The sequence below is a fragment of the Conger conger genome, chromosome 6, assembly GCF_963514075.1.
Source record: "Conger conger chromosome 6, fConCon1.1, whole genome shotgun sequence".
Taxonomy (NCBI): domain Eukaryota; kingdom Metazoa; phylum Chordata; class Actinopteri; order Anguilliformes; family Congridae; genus Conger; species Conger conger.
The window spans coordinates 48,888,777-48,914,238 of NC_083765.1; the positions used below are offsets into that span (position 1 = coordinate 48,888,777).

General features: G+C 46.2%; 1 protein-coding gene across 2 annotated transcripts in view; it reads right to left on the bottom strand.

The window, feature by feature from the left end:
* Positions 1-24,338, bottom strand: part of LOC133131665 (chromodomain-helicase-DNA-binding protein 9-like) — a 61,731-nt gene extending 37,393 nt beyond the window's left edge. For both annotated transcript variants that reach the window (XM_061247063.1, XM_061247062.1), the window contains exons 1-5: positions 23,676-24,338; positions 17,213-17,646; positions 4,849-4,957; positions 1,231-1,377; positions 534-602 (exon numbers count right to left, since the gene is read on the bottom strand). In XM_061247063.1, the coding sequence (XP_061103047.1) occupies positions 534-602; positions 1,231-1,377; positions 4,849-4,957; positions 17,213-17,646; positions 23,676-23,705 (789 nt within the window). In that variant the 5' untranslated portion in view covers positions 23,706-24,338. The remainder of the gene's footprint in view (positions 1-533; positions 603-1,230; positions 1,378-4,848; positions 4,958-17,212; positions 17,647-23,675) is intronic.
* Positions 24,339-25,462: the final 1,124 nt, after the last annotated feature.

Genomic DNA, 25,462 nt, shown 5'->3' on the forward strand with positions numbered 1-25,462 from the left:
GTCGAACACATTTTGGCAGCCTTCTGCTGACTTGTGTCAACAAATATCTCAGGGACAGTGGATTTTAAAGAGGCCCTTTTATTGACCAATAAAACCTTGAGGTGCTCTGGTGGGCTCAGGAGCATCTCATGAGGTGGAAAAGCATTAATTACAGGCCGTCTTGCCGGCTCTGCAGACAGACAACATTTAAGCAGATTCCTCCTATAATCCTTGCCACGTTTAATCCGGAAAAGGGCAAGTGAGGACAAGTTCGTCAACACCCACTGATGAATGCCGTATGAGATGAGGTAGAAAGCTTTCTGAAAACAGAAAACCATCTCAATTTACTTGTTTAGCTGCTATTACAATACTTGCAATAATTGTTTCGGTATAGGTTTGAATCATGATTTTTCTGATTTAAAAGTATTCTAATAGTAGCAAACAGAATACAAGCGAACTGGCAGAGCGCAGTGAAGAACGCGTGTTTGTGGAATTATCAAAACCCTGACATTTATCAGGGAAAAAACCTGGAGAAAATGAATGAAGGCTCTTACCTCACGCTTTGACATTCGAGATGACATAATTTTGTCAACAACAGCAGCATCCTCTTCGCTGGGGTTTTCCTGCAGAAATAAATAGCGCAGCGTTTGCCATTAGCAGGCTCCTGCATGGGACTCACAGTCTGCCACTGAAACTGACCATACTGTTTTTGTGCAGATAAAAGTAAACACCAGCATTTTTCCATCTCATTTGGACAGTTACCATTACAGAGGCGAAGCAACATCATGGTTATTTGCAGAGTTTATGAGTATCTGTTATTATGAATATTAGCATTTTAGCATTGAGCTTCCTCCTCTTCAAAGCATATTTAATAAGAGCACAGAGAATACAGGGAGTCAGGGAGTCCGTCGATCCCTGTACAGTTTGGTATGACAGGCACTGTATGGTTAGGTCTGACAGTCACTGTATGGTTTGGTCTGACAGTCACTGTATGGTTTGATCTGACGGACACTGTACAGTTTGGTCTGACAGTCACTGTATGGTTTGATCTGACAGTCACTGTATGGTTTGATCTGACGGACACTGTACGGTTTGGTCTGACAGTCACTGCACAGTTTGGTCTGACAGTCACTGTATGGTTAGGTCTGACAGTCACTGTATGGTTTGGTCTGACAGTCACTGTATGGTATGGTCTGATGGTCACTGTATGGTATAGCCTGATGGTCACTGAGCGGTTTGAGGGTGACCCACCACAAACAGCTGCACTGCGGGCTGTTTCCGAGCGGCTGTGCTCGTCTTCTTGGCCTTGACGATCACCTTCACCTCCTCATCAGACACCTTGCACTCCACCTCCTCTGCATATTTCTTGCGCTTTACTTGCCGGTTAGACCTTCTTTTCTGAGGACATGCACAATAACACAGCTGTTGGCACAGAGTTGTGTTAGCAACACAGCACTGTATTAGCATTATAGCACTGTGTTAGCAGCACAGCACTGTGTTAGCAGTATAGCACTGTGTTAGCAACACAGCACTGTGTTAGCAATGCAGCACTGTGTTCGCAACACAGAGTTGTGTTAGAAGTATAGCACTGTGTTAGCAGCATAGCACTGTGTTAGCAGCATAGCACTGTGTTAGCACCATAGCACTGTGTTCGCAGTGCAGCACTGTGTTAGCAGCATAGCACTATGTTAGTAGCATAGCACTATGTTAGCAGCATAGCACTGTGTTAGCTGTATAGCACTGTGTTCGCAGTGCAGCACTGTGTTAGCTGTATAGCACTGTGTTAGCCGCATAGCACTGTGTTCGCAGTGCAGCACTGTGTTAGCTGTATAGCACTGTGTTAGCAGTATAGCACTGTGTTAGCAGCATAGCACTGTGTTCGCAGTGTAGCACTGTGTTAGCAGCATAGCACTGTGTTACCTGTATAGCACTGTGTTAGCAGCATAGCACTGTGTTAGCTGTATAGCACTGTGTTAGCAGCATAGCACTGTGTTAGCAGTATAGCACTGTGTTAGCAGCATAGCACTGTGTTAGCAGTATAGCACTGTGTTAGCAGCATAGCACTGTGTTACCTGTATAGCACTGTGTTAGCAGCATAGCACTGTGTTAGCTGTATAGCACTGTGTTAGCAGCATAGCACTGTGTTCGCAGTGCAGCACTGTGTTAGCAGCATAGCACTGTGTTAGCAGTATAGCACTGTGTTAGCAGCATAGCACTGTGTTCGCAGTGCAGCACTGTGTTAGCAGCATAGCACTGTGTTACCTGTATAGCACTGTGTTAGCAGCATAGCACTGTGTTAGCTGTATAGCACTGTGTTAGCAGCATAGCACCATGTTAGCAGCATAGCACTGTGTTAGCTGTATAGCACTGTGTTAGCAGCATAGCACTGTGTTAGCTGTATAGCACTGTGTTAGCAGCATAGCACTGTTCGCAGTGCAGCACTGTGTTAGCTGTATAGCACTATGTTAGCAGCATAGCACTGTGTTCGCAGTGCAGCACTGTGTTAGCAGCATAGCACTGTGTTAGCTGTATAGCACTGTGTTAGCAGCATAGCACTGCGTTAGCTGTATAGCACTGTTCTAGCAGCATAGCTCTGTGCTTGCAACATAGTTTCATTGCTGAGCTGATTGACCCATATTTCTGTGTTTTGGAATGTTTAAATAATCAATCAATCAGGTTATTTGACTTCGGCGAGTAAAACAGTGTTTCCAACAGTTTCTTGCCGTCTTTACTTTGACTGCGTCATCAACACCTGCCAGTCAACCGTTTTAGCAGAGGTTCCAACTACAACCAAGGCTGTATCCCAACGTAGGCTTACCGTGCTCCAAACACCAAGTTAGTTTTGTGTGTCTGCAAAGTATAGTTCCTTCCGTTTTCATTAAAAACTTGAGTCACGTATGTGATCTATTTCAGCATACAGTGACATGGTAATGGTGCTCCCCTGAGACAGTGTGAGAAACTATGAACCAGGCAGGCTTATACGGCTCAGCCAAAAGTATTCCTTGTGAAATTGTTCACACTCATCGTTTTATATAGACGGTATCAGTATTTATTTAATGTTATGATTAACCATGTAAGGAGTTAATAGAGATTTGCCTGCATAACAGAGTGTAAACTGTAGTGGTTCAGGTGCTGGAACATAGTGAACTAACACAGTCTTCCGAACACAGGGAAGTTTTCTCTATAATTACTGTTCCAATTCACATGAATCAAAGTGTTTTAGTGTCTGGGATAGCCAATAAGCAACCATAAACCACATTCCCCAGGAGAAAAACTACCATTGAAGGGACATTAACTGCTGGAAGCGGCCGCAGTTGGGAACACGGTGAGTCTACATTAGTGCTACCCGTCTCCTGCTATCAATCCACAGAACAGCGTGTGCACAGTCTAACACAACCCTTCGCAAAAACACCTGAAGTTTTTACTGAGCACTGCCACAAAATTGGTCCCATGATTTTGTCAACAGTTCTAGATAACTTGATAATGTGTCTTACGTGGAACACTGAAAACAGTAATCTGGCAGCGTTTGTTGATGGACATGACTGGCTGGCTGCCATAGAGCACTTACAGTCCCCATGTAAGTGAGGTAAATTATGAAGACAACAAACAAATGAAATATCCACACCTGAAATTCAGGTAAGTGACGATAATTTATGCAAGTGATTTTCTGTACTATGCAGTCCAAACATGAAAACTAGCAGATCTAAAGCCAAAAAATACTCAACCTCTTTTCTGGCTAAAATAACTGTTTTGCCACCTACACTGCCCATTATGGTGAAGGGTGGTGGCTGGCAGGATGTTGGTTCAAGAGATCACCAATATTTCAATAAACAGGCTTCAATTTAAATGATGCCTTCAGAAGACAGTGATTTGAGGCTTCCCGTGACGTAATGTTTTTCACATGCAATCATTCCCACATTCTGATGATGGCGCATTTTCATAATAGTTAGGCTGCGTCAAATAAATAAAATAAATAAGGCTACATACGGCCTCTTTCACAAAGAGAGGACATTCCAGGCTACTACGAGGAATGACAGGACGCGAAACCTCAATTATCATAATCACCTTCATAATCAGTCATCACAATCATAATCACCGTATCTATTAGCACAACACATATGGTGGACCCTTCACATGACATACTGATCGCATTAATTTCTTACGAACGGGCGCACTCAACATCAGCGCGCTAACGAAGACAAAGTGCGGATCAAGAAGAGGACAGATGTGAACCTGCGCGGGGACGGGGCCAAACCTTCTGTTTGTCCGTCTGATGCCAACTTCAGCAGGCCTCTCTGTTGCGGGGCACTCCCACGGTCTATACGACTGAAGCACACTGACTGAGTCATCATACGGGAGGTGATTCCACTGGGATAATCACATCTTCACGGGCAGACCAGCTGAGTCATCATACGGGAGGTGATTCCACTGGGATAATCACATCTTCACGGGCAGACCGACTGAGTCATCATACGGGATGTGATTCCACTCGGATAATCACATCTTCACGGGCAGACCGACTGAGTCGTCATACGGGATGTGATTCCACAGGGATAATCACATCTTCACGGGCAGACCGACTGAGTCGTCATACGGGATGTGATTCCACAGGGATAATCACATCTTCATGGGCAGACCGACTGAGTCGTCATACGGGATGTGATTCCACAGGGATAATCACATCTTCACGGGCAGACCGACTGAGTCGTCATACGGGATGTGATTCCACTGGGATAATCACATCTTCACGGGCAGACTGACGCTCCGGGAGCGGTCGTCCCCTTCCTCCACGCGTGTGAGCGGAGGCGTGCGCCTCCCGGTCTCGCGTGCTGCGCCCGTTTGTCCCGTGGATCGAGGACCGTCACTCACCGATTGGTCGCCCTTGGAGGAGCGGCGGGCCGACGTCTCGTTGTCGGACGGCTCCTCCGAAGACTCGTTCTTCCGCTTCCTTTTCTTCCCGAATTTGATGACTATTTTCCTGAGGAAAGAGAGAGATGACAAACTGAGCTTCTCCTCCACGGACAGAATGGTGGGAGAGACATGTCTGAACGAACCATCACGGGCATGACAGTGCCTAGGCTTGGCTTGGATTTTTAGAAAGTGCAGATTGTCTGTAAAATGTAATTCACACAGGAAGCCTGCATTTGAGAGGGCTATCCTTTTCAGTTCAAAGACAGCTGCCTTTCCAAGAAAAATTAGACAAAACATACTTTTTGTGACGATGGAAAGACCTGATGATTGACTGGCCCGTGTCTGCTGCAGTTTATCCCCCGATCACGACACTCTGATATCACGTGCATTTATAAGCATCAATTGTATAGCGCTTTGGATAAAGGCGCTATATAAAATGCCAACTATTTACCAATATGAGATATATGCACGAGGCTAGCATTCCTGTATGCTGAAGACTGGATGTCATGTTGTTCGGCCTTGATTGAGCATTTCTCTTTTCCTTTCACACGTTCTTTCTGCTGCCCCCCGTGGCCAAGATGACGCTGCTCGAACACAACATGAGATCTGTAACTCAGAGTCTCTCACACTCTCTCATTCTCTCACACTCCATCATGGACTGATTATAAACCAACAGAAAAAAAAAGTCACCATATAATCCTTGAAAAAATATATAATTTAATTGTAATATATTCCAGTACATACCATCAACATCATAGGGCTTAAAAATAACTCCAGTGTAATGAACTTTAAAGTAATGATCTCTCATGGATCCAGAGAAACTGGCCAGCAGTTTGGCACACTGCCAGACCCTCCTCCCCCCCATCAGAGCCACAGGTCAGAGATCCAGACTAACACACTGCTCACAGACAACGATAAAAAAAAAAAAAATCAATGTAGGGATGAAGAAATCAGGGCAGATTACAACGTGATGCCTTAACTTTTCCCAGTGAAAAAGGATCATCTGATAAGCTGTTCTTCATTCAGCAATAAATGCGTGGTTAAGCAACTACACGTGAAGACATTGAGCACTGCATTCATTATTTGCTCGGCACTGAGGTCTCAAAAACCATAAGCATATTTGAGGCAGGTTCAGACAAGACATTAATGACCCACAAATACAGGTCAAGCGGGCAGAAAGAAACAGCCCGTAAGACCTGCTGCAATAATGCGTGTGCTTCCACTGAAACACGCCCCCACATGCGTCGGCCGACACACACACAGTCCACACACTCCCGTGCTCATCGTCCGAGATTTCCGCTAACCCCCCCCCACTGGAAATGAAAAGCCTTTTGTGCCAACAGCCAGAACAACCAGACTATACTGAGAAAGACTGATTACCTGGACAACTTCACCGGCTGGAGCCCACAGTGCAGAGCAATGCACTCTGTTTATTGGACAGGGCAGACTGACATTTCAACGTCTGACATCTTCCTCAAAGTTGAAAACAAAAAGAAACATTCTTTTTAACACGGAAGAAGCTTGTAGATTAGTGGCTGGGATCTGCAAGGCAGATGGTACAATCCCGGGTGTAGCCAGCATAAGATCTGCACAGCCGTTGGGCCCTTGAGCAAGGCCCCAAATCCAACATTCCTCCGGAGGGGGTTGTCCCCTACTTAGTCAAGTCAACTCTAAGTTGCTTATGGATAAAAGTGTCAGCTAAATAATACATTATTATTATTATTTATTTTTTTATTATATTTATTATAAGAAGGTTGTATATGTCTGGAAGTGGCGGCTGGCTGTGCGGGCCTCAGCACAGCTGCTGGCGGGAGTCCTGTGCCAGAACACGCTGGCAGAGACAAATGCTGCTCCAGCCCCAAGAACACACAAAGAGAAACACGGGAGCGAAACTCTTTTCTTTTTTTTTTAAGAGTGCACATAGTTCACAAGCTGAGTAATACCCTGCCTGGGTCTGCTCTGGGTGGACGATCCCCAGACAGATCTTTCCAGAAGGGACACTGTGGATGGGCTGGCTCAGGGCGCCTCGCTGCCCGGCCGTCTAACTACCGTACGATAGTCTGGCCTGGGGGGGCGGGACCGAGGGGGGGGCTGTTACCTGGCATCCTGACAGTGACACCGTGACTTGGCAGCTCACACGTCACACTGGCGACGAGAGGACGAGAGGCTAGTGAGTGCTCATGTGTCTTTAAGGCAGTCTGGACTTTCAGCCGTCAAATTCAGTCAGCCTCCCTTAGTGCTTCAATACAGAGGGCAATAAACTATGCATATATAAATTATTAAAACATATTTTTCATATAGCTCCCTCAGTGTAAGCTGAAAGCCTTTTCCGTTGATTAAGAGAGTAATTTATTAACACACTGAGAAGTAGCTCCTGTCAGGACCGCTCACTAATTTATTTTTTGCGTCTCAATACTGATAATTCATCACATAATGATGGCCACTGCCTACCAGAGCGGGATCAATAACAGGCACTATGAAAGTCTCTGGTGCTTATCTGTTACTGTGGGGGAAATTAAGTCCATCACGCTGGCAAGGGTCACGACAGCAGTGGAGTAGAGTGCTCACTTTTGCGAAAAACAAACCCAAACGCGCTATGGCGCTATATATTTTTTTCCAGCCGGCGGCAGAGGCAAAACGCCAAATGAAACACGTGATTTGACCAGGTGATTTCCATTCTTGCACGGGTTTTACAACCAACGTTTAAAAATTATTTCTAATTCTGACCCTTTTTTAAAAATATATTTCAGCGAACGAAACTGAAACGCTGGGATCATGTTTCCTCCATCTGTGTTTCCTGCAAAAGCATGGCGGTCACAAGGTTTTCTTGACCGCTATTCAGTCAAATGCAGCCATTTTGGATTCTCTTCTATCGTCAGAGAATCGAAAGTGGCAAACAGAAACATGCCTTCCAGACTTTCTCGTATCTTACAGTAAGCTACGCGAGGGCTGCCTCGATCTTGCCAGCTCGAAAACAGTCGTGAATGCTCGCCGTTTTCACCGTGTAAGGAGTGATGTCACCGTGTTGCCTGTTCAGCATCTGCTGGTGCTCCGGGAAATCAGATAAAAACAGGCCTGAGCTTTTCCAGCTACATCAAAACCGACTGCCTCACGGAACGAATCACAGAAACGAGAGGGGGCGACCTGTTTTTGGGCCTTTTATGCAAAGTGGTCAGGATTTACGTTTTATTTTTATGCCCAAATGTCCATTGGCTGGCTGTGATGGTGGAGGCCTCACCGTGGACTTGGGGTGGATGAGTGCTGGGGGGGGGGGGGGCTAGCAGGGTTGAGGGAGAAGTGTCCTCGCCCCGTTCACCTTTGCCGTCGCAGAGGAGGTCTGATGCCGGAGGGCCTTTCAAAACCTTTCCGGAATTTACTCCAGGTCAAACCTCAGCCCTGCTGCAGGTATGCGCACTGCAACTGCCCCGTTCGGTGATGCAACAGGAACTTAGTTCACATTCTTCATACAGCCTATCGTCTTGTATCTTCTACATCACTGACAGCAAAATAATGTAATCATTTTTAAAGCCTGCAAAAAGGTGCAGAAAGCGACGGCTCCTGGCAGTTTGTGTCGAGTGTGGAGTGGAGACCCAGCGCAGTCCCCTGCCCCAGACCCTGCGTACGCTGACCTGCGGCCCATTGTTTGGTGTGGGGATGATGGTGATGTTGTGTCCCCCTGCGTGCAGACTAGCTGGGTGTGACACCATGGGGCATTGTCCCACAGTCTGGTGCTGAAAGCATAGTGACACGCTTGAGAAAGGAAGATAAATCAGACCCAAAATGTACAGAGATCACATATTCCACCAAATTCCCACCGGTGGAGAAACTAGCGGGGCCTTCCATAAATCACGTGCTTCCAGTGTCAGTGCGTGTGGCTATAAATCAAAATAAAACCTTAACTGGCAACGCCAAGGATGTTGTGTTTTGAAACACAGGAGGAAAAAAAAAAGTTCCCACTACTGTAATATTTGAAATTTTTGTCAAATTCAGGCCTAGATGGATATTCAAGGCAAAAATGTGTGTGTGAAATCAGCGATCTATTGTCTTCTATCTGCATTATTTTCCAGGACAAAATCACTTGGTTCAGATGAGCATATTTGCTCGAACAACAACAAACATTCACTGTGTAACCACCATAGTACGATGGGTCAGAAGATAAATGGCCATCCTTGCCACAATCTGGTTACTTCATTTTGCTTTTTAAATATATTAAATGGTAAACGGACTGCAACTGTAGCTACAAACTTAATTATAGGCGACACACAACATCAACATCAACACAAAACAAGCTTTAGTCCCATGTTTCGTGAGCTGAAACAAATGATAACACAATAACAAAAAGCACAAAAATCTTATTTCTCTGAAATTGTGAGCAAATTAGTTTAAATCCCAGTGTTTTTCCTTTTAATATTTCTGTTCAGTGTAATAACACTGAAATCATCATTATTTGCACAGTATAGCCATGGAAAAATAACTCATGTACACAGGCTAGCACTTCAAAACAGAAGATGGCAAGGTCTGCTTGAGCAACAGGTGAAAGTATCATGTCTGGATTTATAGACTAATATCCATACTGAAGCTATTTTCATAAATACTCTCCCTACATACTCTAAATACATCCAGGACTGGTTTTGATGGGGATATTGTTACAGCTATACTAGCCTATTTTTATGTTCCATGTGAGCTAGATACGAGATTGTACGACCCTATTTGCTTACAAACAAGAAAAGATGCAGCATTTGGGTTAGTGCATGCACTTTCTCTGAACAGTCAATGGCCAATTCAAAGCAAATGCATAAACTGGAGAGATGGACAGTCACTTAAAGAGGGAGAGAAAGGAGAGTCAGACTGAAAGTGATTGAGTGGAGCAGAGGGGTTAGTCCCTGTAAGAGGGACCAAGGTGACAGTGATTGAGTGAGACAGAGGGGTTAGTCCCTGTAAGAGGGGCCAGGTGACCGTGATTGAGTGAGACAGAGGGGTTAGTCCCTGTAAGAGGGGCCAGGTGACCGTGATTGAGTGAGACAGAGGGGTTAGTCCCTGTAAGAGGGGCCAGGTGACCGTGATTGAGTGAGACAGAAGATATTCTGTCTGAACCAGACGGCGGTGCTATATCCTGATCCGGACCTCTCCGTCCTGCTTTGTCAACAGCTGAGAAACCCTGTATACAGAACCCCCCCTCCAGGAAACAACAAAAGGCACCGCAAAAACAAAGAGCACTGAGAATCCTCTCCATGCTGTTGCGCTGTAGATTACATTACAAAGAGCTACCGGAAACTGTGCACACACATTCACTGACACACACAGCAGAGGCCAGAGCTGTGCACACACATTCACTGACACACACAGCAGAGGCCAGTGCTGTACACACACATTCACTGACACACACAGCAGAGGCCAGTGCTGTACACACACATTCACTGACACACACAGCAGAGGCAAGTGCTGTGCACACACATTCACTGACACACACAGCAGAGGCCAGTGCTGTACACACACATTCACTGACACACACAGCAGAGGCAAGTGCTGTGCACACACATTCACTGACACACACAGTAGAGGCCAGTGCTTTGGTCATGGGCAATGGCAGGAGAACTCTCCAATCAGCCTAACCTGCATGTCTTTGGACTGTGGGAGGAAACTGGAGTACCCGGAGGAAACCCACGCGAACACGGGGAGAACATGCAAACTCCACACAGAGAGGCCCAGGTGGGGCTTGAACCCACAAACTTCTTGCTGTGAGGCAATATTGCTATCCACTGCACCACCGTGGTTAAGATGACTAGAAAAATGTGCTCAAATTAAAAAGGGTGAGGTTAGACAGTGACTGATTTCTGCCAGAATGCCCCCTAACAGTTCAGTGCCAACTTTGTTATATAACATAAAAATGTGTCCTGACCCCCTAATCACACATTGTAATAGTACAATGTGATGCAAATGAACTCAGTGTATTGTGGTAGGGAGGAAATCCACTACCTGGAACAGGAACAGGGTAATGTTCTTTCTTCAGGGCGCTATGCTAGCTTGAGCACACAACTCGATTGGCATTGAAAGTTTTCCTACTCCTCTAAAAATTATATTATAAATGGACTTCTATGTGGGTAATTCCAGGGACATTTTGGCTCACAAAGATAGAAATATAAGATCCTCTTATATCATTAACAAGCCGGGCTAATTAAACACGGTTCCCTCAATAGCAGCTGCCTCCTGTTTTAAAATAGATTCCATCTGCGGTGATTACCTTTAAAATCGAATGCAGTGAGACCAATTAAAGGAAGGTGCAATTCAACCAAATGAAAACAGACCTTACTGAATTCATTTGGAACAGTCTGCATGGCTCCCAAATACAAGAGGTTCTTTCTTGTCAATGAATATGAGTCCTTAAGTGATTTGCATTGAGGATTGCAATCGATTGGTTGGATACAATGAAGGTGCCTGCCTTTTTGTGCTGAGTGTGTTGGTTTGGTCTGCAAAGTTCTAGCACACTGAATTTAGAGTGTTCACTATGAGTATGGGAAGACGTTAAACCACGGGAAATCACACTGTTGCAAATTCAAGCCGTATTTCTACCATCCTGGTAATATAATAATAATTACTTTGTTAATTAATTTGTTAACTTAATTAACAAAGTATCAATTTTGTTTCACTGGCTTAATTAAAAGAAATTGCAATACACTATTGTCTGCTACAACTTACAAATAAAACCTAACATTTAAATCTGCCATGGCTTAAAAACAAGACTTTTCAGAACTGATTGGAGAAGCACAACATTACACAGGTTTGAACAGACACCAAAACACCAAAACACCTAAACATATAGGCTAGTTTGGCTACAGTAGCTACTATCATTATTTAAAAAATGTAAATACACTCACTGAGCACTTTATCAGGAACAACTGTACACCTACTAATTCATGTGATTATCTAATCAGCCAATACTGTGGCAGCAGTGCAATGCATACAGTCATGTAGACATGGGTCAGGAGCTTCAGTTAACGTTCACATCAACCATCAGAATGGGGAAAAAAAAATATCTCGACTGTGGCTAGATTGTTGGTGCCAAACAAGGTGGTTTGACTGTTGAACTCATGGGATTTTCACGCACAACAGTCTATAGTTTACTCAGAATGGTGCGAAATGCGTTAAGGAGAGAAGTCAGAGGAGAAACCTCGAAATGGATAGGCTACAGCAGCAGAATACTTAATAAGTATTCTCATAAAAAAAAAAAGGCCTAATAATAAATACTTAATAAAGTGATCCCCTTGAGTAGATGAACCAACACACAGGGATTTATGTTTTGTTCCTACAATGCTCACTCAGCAGAAACAAAACTGTCTTCAGGGTGTCCTATTGTAGCAGTATTATTATATAAACTGGCGTTAAATGAATTATAAACATTCCAGTAATTGACAGCAAGGTTATGGACTTGTATTGCTTTCATGCTATATAAAAGTGTCCTTGTAGCTAAATAAATTAAGTTTATAATGCGGCGGCACCAGGCAGGACAGGACTGGTCGAGCAGAGCTGAGAGCAGCTAGCACTGGGCCCGGTGCAGCAGATGACTGCACACAGCCCTGACGCTCTTCAGGGGGCAGAGGTGCTGTAATGGGTAACAGGTTAGGCAGCCCACAAGCTGCAGAACATGTGTGGATAAGCTCTGCTAAAAAAAGGTATCTCCTTAATCATAAATATCATAATATGCCAAATGCCTGAACTATTGCATAGAATGACGATTAAAATCATATGCAATGGTAGATTGTATTTACCACTTTCTATTTTATTTATTTTTATCTTTTTCAGGAGAAATAGCTTAATTAGATTTTTGTACATTTCTGATCTGATGCTGGCTGTAATTAGGCAGTGCTAATTAGACAGTGCGAGTCATCCAGTGCCAATCATCAGATCAGGAGCTAGCATTATTTTCAGATCAATTTAACAATTTGCTGCTAAGCCAATGACACTGAAGAGCCCTCAAATTTTGTTACAGCAAAATCAAAACAAAACAACATGACCCAACCTCTGAAGGTCATTAAATACATTAAATAAGAAGCTGTGATGACACAAGGCTAGGTCCCTGTAATGCTGGAAGACCGAATTCAGGAAAAAAGGACACAATTCAATGCCGCCCAACTGGCTAGGCATTGAAAAGGCTGAAAACTAGGTGCTAGCTAGAAGAAAAGGTACAATAGGTCAGACTTTTGTGTTAAAACATTGATACAAGACCATTGTAGTAAATCCCTTCCTATCACTGACATGGTGACCCTCTGCCTGTGTTCATAGTCCTTAAATTCGGGTTTCAAAATATACAGTTGACGAACCGACTGACTATACCAAAACATTGTATAGCTGTACAATAATTCAAGCTCACTGGTTCTAATTGCCACAGCCAATTGTGTAGGGGGGTTTCAACTTCAGCGCGTTCACAGAGAAGGGGGAGGGATAAACAGTGTTGTGGTTTGTTGCTGCAATTCCTCTCTTGACTGTTAGTAGTCCGAAATAACCTATTGTACCTTTAATATCCTTCACAGCGCCTCTACTTGCCTACTCCAGACTACAGGGGGGCAGGGACAGCACTGTGAACACTTCATTACAGGTGAACAGTGGTGGTAGTGTACACTTAACTATCGGAGAACAGACAGTAGTGTACACTTCACTGGAGAAGTAGACTCTAGTGTACACTTAACTACAGGAGTTCAGATTGTAGTGTACACTACAGGAGTGTAGGTAAAGCCCAGTGTAACGTACAGCAAAGTGGGGTGGCCATAGTGCACACTAGACTAAAAGAGGGTAGAGACGGCACTATACACTGTAGAGGTGGAGTGGAGAGACAGTGCCTGCACAACAAAAGCTGTGCTGCATGTTTACAGCATAAAGTCCTACTACTGCAAACTGTTATGAGAGGGAGAAGGTTAATGTACACAACCCCTGAGCGCTCTGAATCACACCATCAACCCCTGAGCTCTGAATCACACGATCATTACAGAAAAACAGCGGAAGCACCTCTGAAGAAGTGCCGACCGCTTTGTGCGATATCACAAGAAACGGGAGAGAGCTTAGTTTTGGACCGCTTCTGAAACACTGCCAAATACCAAATACCTACACAGGAGCTAAAATTACCCCCATGGCTCAGTGGAGTGTTCTCAGGCCTTTATTTATAGTCTTTCCAGGGCACCCATAAACGTCTTTGTTTGGCCACGCCAGTTAGTGAGCACACTTAGTGTTAGGGTCTGGGCCCTCAGTATGGGGCCCTGTGGGACCAGTCCAGTGGGAGACCTGATGAAGGTGCCCTGTGGGACCAGGCCAGTGGGAGACCTGATGAAGGTGCCCTGTGGGACCAGGCCAGTAGGAGACCTGATGAAGGTGCCCTGTGGGACCAGGCCAGTGGGAGACCTGATGAAGGTGCCCTGTGGGACCAGGCCAGTGAGAGACCTGATGAAGGTGCCCTGTGGGACCAGGCCAGTGGGAGACCTGATGAAGGGGGCAATATTAGCTCAGGAGGTAGGAGCAGTCAGGGAGGAAATGTGATTTACAAGTGACTTTTGAGCATGGAATGATTGTTGCTGCCAGACTGGTTTGAGTATTTCTGTAACTGCTGATCTCCTGGGATTTTCACACCTATCAGCTGATAGAGAATGGGCAGAGAATGCTACGAAGGAGATCAGAGAAGAAGGGCCAGACTCTAATTGGATAGGCTACAGCAGCGGAAGACTCAATAATTTGTGGCCAGAGCCGATGCCATCAGGCATTTGCTCTTTTAATAAAACATTTTTAAAACTTAAACTTAAAAGACTTAAAAGAACTGCTTGAAATGAAAAAAATCAACTCAGTAAAGAAATATTGTTGCTATTCTCTTCACAGAAATCCAATACCAGCAAATAGTCAAGCAGGCACTGGCTCTCCTAACTGAATGACCAACACAGCCTTGATGCAGAGCATTTGTGATGCAACACTATGGCCCCAACAACAGATGTAAATCAATGAATACACATTTAAAAAATGCAGAAGATAACACAGTGTCTGTAATTTTACTCGGTTCTTCATACTTCATACATTTTGTGTGAATTCAGACACTGATGTCCTACGGTCCCTCCGTTTCCTGTTCTAAAACTGGTTCTGAGCCTGAACATGAACAGAGTTTATTAGAAACAGAGTTCACGTGGCGCAGAAGGTGAAATAATTATTAAAACCTGGAGCTTGCACTGGACTGAACTGTCTGTTCAGTACAGTTACATTTAAAATGTTTTACACTCCTGAACTCCCAGAGCCTAATGCCACCTCACCCCCCGCAGAGTGGGCGGAGAGCCGTAAAAGCCCTTGGTTTAATTCACTTTACACAGGCTCTCGCAACATTACTGAGCTCACAACGTCTGTCATCTCCCTGAGAAAAAGGAATTAACGTTGCCTCCGGTTTCTCCCGTTTCTGAGGTGGGTATATAGAGTAAGACCATTAATCATGAAAACGGGCCTCCCGTTGTCCCATGGGGTCTAAAGAATTGAGTGACCTGGCAATAAAATCCCATCTTCTGCCCGTGCCCTGCCCACGTCCCCGGACGCATCTCGGCGGTCCGGTTGTTGTGGGGAAAAACGGGAGACACGTCCACTCTCGGCCCGATGGCTCTCTTTCCCTGATGCCTGAAAACAAGGTCGCTCAGAGGTAGGGCTGGCCGGTAAAATGTCATGATGATTAGCCAATGTTTCCGAGCGTATCATTTATCAGTTCCCTTCAGTGTACCTTTGTCTCTCTGGCCCCTCTATCCGTCTAAGATGCAGTAGTGCATCTCAGAAACCCAGGGGCCGCGTGGAACACTTCCAGTTTAAGATGTTGCCACTCGTGTCTGCTGTGTGGTCAAGCAGCAGCGAGCAGCCGGGTCCCACGCGGGCGCAGCCGGGTCCCACACGGGCGCAGCCGGGTCCCACACGGGCGCAGCCGGGTCCCACACGGGCGTAGGCTGTGTGTTTCCCTGGATGTCTAGTGAATCCCCACCCAACAGGGATCAGACACAATTGTGGAAACAGAGATGAAAAGAATCCCCATAAGGCGCATAGCAGCGATTACATTAATGGCTCTTAATGGCAGACGCTCATATCCAGAGCGACGTACAGTTGATTAGACTAAGCAGGAGACAATCCTCCCCTGGAGCAATCTTATTGTGGCCACACCGGGAATCGAACCATCGACCTTGTGGGTCCTAGTCATGCACCTTAACCACTACGCTACAGGCCGCCCTGCTGATACTCGTCACAGTGACCTGAGAACACTGGATGATGGTCGTCAGGGCTCAAGGGCCTCTAGAGACCAGGGGGCTTGGCAGAAGGCACTGAGGGGGAAACCGGGCGCGGGACGGGGTGGAGGGGGGCATGCCCAGGTGAAGGGAGAACGGTTCTAGCATGTTCCGCTGACACCGTAGCCACCGTTAACCACGGTTCCACACACGCTCGACCTTCAAGTCTCCGCGGACCAAGGAAAGAACACAAGCTAAAAAAGCTAGGAGGAGGTGGGAATATGAAACTGTGAAACTTATGTATTCATTCCAAAGGTCTGGTTCGAGGCGTGTGCGCTAGCAGACAAACAGCTCCTGTCTCTCCCGACAGCCTGATTGGCAGGCGTGCTACAATGGCTTACACAAGCTCAAAACATTCACTTCCTCTTGCAACAGAGATGTGGCAATAAAGAGGTGCCTGACCCAGATCTTTATCACGTGTCACACATTCGACAGATGCTGGATCAGCTAATGCCAGCATGGCCACCAGCACTAAAGACCAATTGCACTCAATATTGCAATACAAACGGGATCTCAAAGGGTTACCTATGCAACGCATGCCATTTTAACTGCAGACCGGCGTCAAATACGTCATTGTTTTGGATTCAAGTGCACTTTTCTTTGCTTTACTGAGCTTGTCTGGTGTACTGGAAAACTATTAAATACTCTGAAATAGTGCAAGACTCAGGTCTGGCTTACTGAGATACCAAGAGTGAAAGACAGCAGCCAAGCCAAACACAGATAACCAGGGTATTTGGCCCATGGTGCTTTCCGTACTTCAGTGAAGCCTGGAAGCCAGCAACTTTTAGAACTACAAAACTGAATAGCGACAGATTAGCAAACTAGCTAGCTCAGTAACATAAATGCAGATACAACTGATAAAAGTACATTCAAGAAAAAGTGCCTGTGAAGGAGTGTGTGCACATAATCTGTGGTTGGCCGAGCTGAACCCGTCTTCCAGGCATCACTGAGGGAAGGAAAGTCCCACGGGCGGACATTTTGCACACGGTGAAATAAACACACGTCTAGCCGCTGCAGCGCGACATTTGGCCGGCACTCACCCGATCTTGGCCTTCTGCTTTGGGCTGGAGGAGGGCACGATCCGGGCCCTCTTGGCCCTCTTGGAGGCCTTCTCTTTGGAGCGGGGCTTGCCGCGGGCCCGGTGCTGGGAGGAGCAGGGGAAGCTCTCCGGGCTCATGACGCGCGGGATGTTCTTCTCGCCCCGCTCGCGGGCCTTGGCGATGGCCTCCGAGATGATCCGGTTGGCCTTCAGCTGCTTGTCCTCGGACACGCCGTCCATCGGCTGCTGCGGCGGCGGCTGCTTCCTCCCCCGCTTCTCCGAGGAGGAAGAGGAGGAGGAGGACGAAGACGAGGACGAGGAGGAGGAGGAGGAGGAGGAGGAGAAAGAGGAGGACGACGAGGATGACGAGCTGCTCTTCATCGGAGGGTTGACGACCCGCAGGTGGCTGCTGGAACCATTCGTGTTTTTAGGGGGCTGAAGGAGGAGAAAGAGAGGAAATGCGTTTTTTAAGGAAACGTCGCCGTCGCGGAGAAAAGCAATACATTAAATCGCCATTAAATTTTTCTCCAGGTCTACCTCCACCGCCCCTCGCATGACGAGTAATCGCCGTGGAGATATTTAATATCTGAAATGTCATATTGCCATACCGCGGAGGGAAAACGCACAGATACACAACGTTATTGCCAGCGGGGGAGGGTGGGCAGGGAGCGTGCCTCACATACATAATGATGTCATTAACTCCGGCGTATCGCGGTTCTGCATTTTCACATGCATTGTGCTGCAATCGCCATATGTCCTTCCGTTTACAATCCACTGCATCGGGTGGCAGCGGGCACTCACATAATGAGATGCAAATTCGGACAGAACTACTTATATTATGACAAAGGAAATATTCTCTGTGTATCCAGGCACCGATTAGTTGCGTATTTATCCGCTACCAGCAAATATTTAATTTATTTCATATACCAGTCACAGAATGCAAAAAAATCTACCTTGTCGCATATCCTGCAAAATGAGTGATTAGTAATTGAGTGTGCTGTAATTTTGGGATGCCCCATGCAACACACGGTGAAGCAATGCTTGAACGCAGAATGTAATGCAATGCAACTAATACTCCAGTACGTGCAGAGAAACATCTGTATGCAGCGGGAAGACAGTCTGTGAAAGTGCGCTTGAAGGCTCAAACGCAAACAAAACCTGTAAGCTACGTGTTTGTAGACGGAAACTGAAGAAAAAATATGTCAGCTTGTGGCAATCCTTGCTATGCAGACAGTTGACATATTATTAGCAAATTAGCCAGCTTGCATGCTAATTACAAACACGCAAAGCAATAAAAAGGACAGTAAAACAAAGCAAAACAATTGGAATGAAAGCATTAGCTAGCGAATATATAAACCAACCAGAATAACAGTGCTTTTACAAGTTGTTAGGGCATCTGGATTGAATGATCAGCCTCAGGCTCTGTCTAGCAAGGCAAAATGTCAAAGTTAGCCAGTCAGAAACAAGCCACATTCTACCAAGGCCTAAATGCCCCTAAAGATAGGCATAGAGGATACATATAGGATACAACATATGCAACATATCTGGGTCAGAGAGCAACAGCCCAAGCAAATAACAAACCACAACACAGCCCAAGCAAATAACAAACTACAACACAGGTCAATCTGAACTATAATATGTTCAAATTTCATACAATTCAAATACACGGTACGGACCTTTAGATTTACCACGGCCATATTTCAAGGCTGGCTTGGCCTCTTTAATAGATGTCACTCACATCTTCAAAAATGTTACTGCTTGCAACACAAAGATCACTCTGGTTGATAACACTGCACTAAAAAAAGTTGTGACGTGTTGCCATCTGAAACTTAATTTCCACTCCATTATGCAGAGGAAACAAAGTTCTAAATAAAATGACATTACCAAATAATGTCAGAAATAATTTTGTTAATGACTTTTTAGCTACATTTTGTTTTATAATTTTATTAACGTAGGACATACGAAACAAATATACAGATGCAAAATATAGGCTGCATCTCTCACCAATCTGACAAAAAAATATATTTCTTCCATTTTTTTGGTTACAGTTAAAACAAACTGTCAATACAAGGCTGCAAACTGTGGGTCTCAAGAACACAGTGTTAAATGAATCATTCGGGGAACTTACAGCAGTGTTTATACATAGTCCCCCCATTTCAGGGCACCATAATGTTTGGGACACATGGCTTCGCAGGCGTAATTGTTCAGGTGTGTTTAATTGCCTCCTTGCAGGTATAAGAAACAAGAATAAAACGGTTAGAGACATCGGCCAAATCTGAGGCTTGCCAAAAGCAACTGTTTGGAACATAATTAAGAAGAAAGAGAGCACTGGTGAGCTTAGTTATTGCAAAGGGACAGGCAAAGGAAGACCTCCACAGCTGATGATAGAATAATTCTCTCCATAATAAAGAAAAATCCCCAAACACCTGTCCGACATATGAGAAAAACTCCTTAGGAGCCAGGTGTGGATGTGTCAATGACCACTGTCCCCAGAAGACTTCATGAAGAGAAATACAGAGGCTACACTGCAAGATGCAAACTACTGGTCTTCTGGACAGATGAGAACTTAGATCACAGTGGTGGCAAGAGCAGGAGAGAAGGAACTGCCCAAAGATCCGAAGAATAACCACTCATCTGTGAAACATGCTGGTGGGGGTGTTATGGCCTGGGCATAGTAGGCTGCTGAAGGTACTGGCTCACTTATCTTCATTGATGATATAACAGCTGATGGTAGCGGCAAAATTAATTCTGAAGTGCATAGACACATATCTGCTCAGGTTCAAGCGAATGCCTCAAAACTCATTGGCTGGCGGTTAATTATACAGCAAGACACTGATCCCAAACATACTGCTAAAGAAACAAAGGAGTTTGTCAAAGCTAAAGATTGGTCAAGTCTTGAGTGGTCAAGTGAATCACTCGATCTGAACCCAACTGAGCATGATTTTCATATGCTGAAGAGAAAACATAAGGGGACAAGCCCTTGAAACAAGCATGAGCTAAAGATGTCTGCAATACAGACCTGGCAGAGCATCACCAGAGAAGACACCCAGCAACTGGAGATGTCCATGAATCCCAGACTTCAAACATGCAAAGGATATGCAACACAATACTAAACATGACTACTTTCATTTACATAACATTGCTGCGTCCCAAAGATTATGGTTCCTTGAAATGGGGTGACTATGTATAAACACTGCTGTAATTTCTACTTGGTAAAACCAAAATGCCCTAAAATCTTGACAATCTGCACCTCAAGCACATGATTTTCTTTAGGACAAATATCAGATTGTGGAGTACAGAGACAAATGAGTAAATGATGGGTCTTTGTCCACGGCAGACATAGGACATACGGCGGACGCTCTCCAAACCGAGACTTTCCCACTGGATACTGGATGTGCTCTGTTATAAGACCAAAGGTCACCCCTTGCCCTCAGGTATGAAAGGTCATTCCGCGAGGAGGGTCAAAGGTCATACCACGAGGAGCGTTTCCACATCATAGGGCGCTTATAGGTCCCCCCCAGGTGACCTACCTGGTCGTCGCCATGCACATTTTCAAGGCACCGCAAGGTCAACGTAGCTACCCCGCATGCTGTAGGGTAGCGCTACTCAACTCCACGTCCTGCGGGCGCCAGCGCTACTCAACTCCATGTCCTGCAGTGTCTGCAGCACTACTCAACTCCACGTCCTGCAGTGTCTGCAGTGCTACTGAACTCCACGTCCTGCAGTGCTACTGAACTCCACGTCCTGCAGTGTTTGCAGTGTTTGCAGTGCTACTGAACTCCATGTCCTGCAGTGTCTGCAGTGCTACTGAACTCCATGTCCTGCAGTGTCTGCAGTGCTACTCAACTCCATGTCCTGCAGTGTCTGCAGCGCTACTCAACTCCATGTCCTGCAGTGTCTGCAGCGCTATTCAACTCCATGTCCTGCAGTGTCTGCAGCGCTACTCAACTCCACGTCCTGCAGTGTCTGCAGTGCTACTGAACTCCATGTCCTGCAGTGTCTGCAGCGCTACTCAACTCCACGTCCTGCAGTGTCTGCAGTGCAACTCAACTCCACGTCCTGCAGTGTCTGCAGTGCTACTCAACTCCACGTCCTGCAGTGCTACTCAACTCCACGTCCTGCAGTGTTTACAGTGTCTGCAGTGCTACTGAACTCCACGTCCTGCAGTGTCTGCAGTGCTACTGAACTCCACGTCCTGCAGTGCTACTCAACTCCACGTCCTGCACGCTTCTATATGACCAACGCTGGATATACAGCTGGATTTTTATTGAATAATAAAGTGGCTGAAGAGTGCACAGTGATACAGTGTCACACCGATCTGAACCCAACAGCAAAGTGCTTGAATAACTCCAAACCCCCCCACAAGCCACCAGCCTGGAGATTACAGCCAAACGTTAATTTCATCCAGTGCAAAAACATGTGCGTATTATTAAAATGAAAACTGTAATCATTTGGGCTATCAATTGATTACACATTTTGACTGGAACATATCAAATTAAAGACTTGCAAACAGCAAACAATTGTACAAGATTTAACTTAATGTAATATATTTCCGAAGTCCTTTACTGTGAAATGACCTAGTCTTACTGTAGAGGTGAAAGGTCTCATACTGTCAGCAGACACATCACCACTGGTTATAAGGCCATACTTCATCAGTTATTTTTTTGAATGGCCAATAGTATTTGCGTGTAATGAAGGATATTTTAGATATTTAGAGAAGCTTCAGACAACCTGCCGCTTTACAATGGCAGACCTATAGGATATGCGAAAAAATAAAAATAAACGTCAGGCTTTAAATTACAAAACCCCTGAGTGCCCCTATACCTGCTATTGCAAAACCAGCTGGTTCCCCCCTCAGAGACGCAGACCAAGGCCACCTCACAACATGAAACGCTAACTGCGTATGCGTAAAATGACTCCTCACGCTTACCCTTTAGTGTCAACGGCGGATAAACAGGCCATCTTGCAAAACTGAGAAGAAAACCTAATATAGCAGAAATCTAAACAGACCTAACTTGAATCGAGAGACCAAACTGAACCTTAAGCTATTGCAGAACCAAACGTGCTCATTGAGGGACCCTGGGGTAAGCTAAATCCTGGTCACTACGGATATACAAGCATACCAACATCTATGCATTCAGAGTACTGTTTGTACTCCCATTATTGCTGATGCCGATCGATTCTCCCAGGCTTTTCATTTACACAATAAAGTGCAGAGGGTCACAATGAGCCCTGAAGAGAACTCGCCTTCAGATGCCAGGAGACAAGTCTCGTCGAAAAATAAAGAGGGTTCTGAGGCCTTTTTTGTTTTTAAACACGCGCATAAACGTGCACGCGCACGTACACACGCACGTACACACGCACGCACACACACACATACACACACGCACGTGATCGCGGACTGGCTCACCGGGGCTGAAGGAGGCCTCATCGACAGCACCGACACATCAACAAAATTAACATCCACAACACCGAGAGAGCACCACAACTGGGCCAGAAAACAAAATGGATGCAGGCACACACACACACACACACACACACACAAACAGTAGACGTAAACATCCTTAGCACACCACACTGCGCTGTGTTCACCGCCAACCCCGTAGCCTAACGCCGGTAAGTCACAACCTGAACGTGTTATAAACGCGCCAGCACACTAAGCCCAGCTGCTATCTAAGTGTGCTAAATAAAAATAATTAACTGGAACCATAGGAAAAAGGGGGGAGGCCATAAAAAGCGATTCATTCCGCAGGTAAACAAGAGGCGTAATACGGTTCACGCGTGTGGTACCAAGGCTGTTAGAGAAAATTATTGCCCCACGCTGGAATGTTCTCATTAATCCCGTATGGCTTGAGAAAAAAAGGTAGAACAAGCTGGAAAACGAAAGAGAGAGAGAGTGAGAGAGAGAGAAGAAAAATGCACTGAAAGAACAGAGCTGCAGCTGTGTAATATGTCTATAAATAACTAATATTACAGCCTGCCAGCACTGCAGTGATCTGAATCTCTCAGCCTCTCCGAGCTCCAGGAACGTGTCGGACTGTAATAAAACCCAAAGGTACTGAGTGCCCCCTCCCCCCCCACACACAGCGGACCCCTCCGTGACCGACACTTCCAGCACATGTGACATCCGGATGGCGTGAACACGGATCAACTGCGGCACTGGAGGAGGGACAGAGCGAGAGAACGAGAGAGAGAGAGAGCGAGAGAGAGAGAGAGGGGGTAGGAGCCAAAGGAAGAGAGGGAAGGAGAAAGTGCGGAGAGAAAAGCACACAAGTACGAGCCATCGTGCCACCTTAAGGACCGCAGCTAGACCAACGAGTCCGAAGGGGAGGGAAAAAAACCAGAACAGAAAGAAAAAGCAGTAACAAGATGGCGATGGTGGAGGCTGCAGTGTGAGCGGAAGGTTATTCAGTTCCTGTCAGCCATTCCCCCCCCGCCCCCCCGGCTCCACGCCACTCACTTACCCTTCCTCTCGGCCTCTTCACTGAAGACATGTTTTTGTTTTTTTTCTCTCTCTCTCTCCCCAGCCGCCAAACAAAAGCCCTTTCCCTTTCGCCGGGATTTTCTCTCTCTCTCTCACTCACTCTCTCTTTCTCTCCGTGTCTCCCCCTCTCCCTTCAGCCGCCTCTTTCGAGCCCGCTGTCTCTCTCTCTCTCTCGTGCTCTCTCTCTCTCTCTCTCTCTCTCTCCCCCGCCCTCCCCCCCCGGCCCCGGCAGTGGGTCTTGCGCGTCTCGGGCGCTCGGCGCGGGGCTGGGCTGAGCTCAGGGGGCCAGCATTAGCAGCATTAGCGGCTGGGCGGCGGGTCTCAGTCTGCAGCACGCGGAGCGGAGGTGCGTGGCATTCTGCTCTCTCCGTCACTCTCTCCCTCCCTGCCTCCGCGCGCCCCCCCTTCTCATTGATCGCCTCGGCCGGTCGGCCTCTCCGAAACACGCACGGGCGCGCGTGTGCGCTCTCTCTCTCGTGCTCCGGCTCTGGCTTCCTCCCCGCTGCCTTCCTCACATCCCGCAGCTTGGCTGCTCCTACTTTGTACACAAAAGGGCTTTGCGCTCCTTCGTCGCTCTGTTGTTTTTTTTCTGCTTCTTTTTTTCTCCTGCTCTTCCCTCTTTCCCCTCCCCTCTCCCTCGCCGAGGAGTGAGCCACGAGCCACGAGTCTCCAGCACAGTGGTGGAAAATGAAAGCACAAAGCAGCAAAATGCATCAGCATGAATATTAGAGATGTCATTAAAATCCAGACTCGTTTCTCTCTCGCTCTCTCTCTCTCTCTCTCTTTGCTCTTTGTGAAAGGAAGTAGGCCAGCAGATGGTGCTAGCGGTTATTATTACATCAACTTTCACAATTTAACCCCAAAAGTACTGGACTTCAACAAACACCATATGGATCACAAACCTCTACACTATGTTAATGCGTAATTGCTTCGAAACTAAGACTTACCGTGGACAAGATGTGTGGTGCAGTCTGCAGTGTGAGTGTGAGTGTGTGTGTGTGTGTGTACACAACACAACAGTGGTGTGGACAGTACATCCATTCAGTCATTCAGCTATAAATCACTCGCAGAGTAATGACAACCTTAAATTTAAAGCACAACACAGACCACTCCACAGACCACTCAGGTGAAATGGCTACCGATCCAACCAGTTCTTCAGATGAGTGACATACGGTGCGCGTCTCTCAGGGGACGCTTTCTGCAAGCGCTGACGGGCCTCACGTAAGCAACAGTGCCTGCGGATGCACGGAGAAAGGGAAACACGGACACATTTCCGCCGCTGCACTGACTTATCGCTCAATTTCCTGCGAATTATCACTGATTTTTGTTTCTCCATATCACCAATTTAGTAACCGTGATGATGGCAGGCGCTCCTCAGAAAACTCAGTTTAGACGCGTGAAGCAGAAAACCGTTCTGAACGAAAGGCAGCAGGGTGCTATAAGGCCGCCTCAGTCCTATCCCCTTGGCCATTGCTGGGTCTGCTCTCATGCCAGAGTAGTGTACGGAGACCAGACATGGTCCAAATACGTCATTGCTTTGGACTCAAATACTTGTCTGTATTCAACTGATCTTGCCTGATGCAAGTGAGCCACTCATGAGGACCAGAAGGAGGGGTTTGCACGTTCTAAGAGTATTTTATAGGTGCCATTACCCCAGACAAGCTCAGTAATTAAGCATGGAAACGTGTTACTTGGTTCCTGGTCCCTGGCGTAAGTCCACACAGAAAAAGCTGTGAGTGGGTTCACGTTTAGCATCGGACTGCTAGC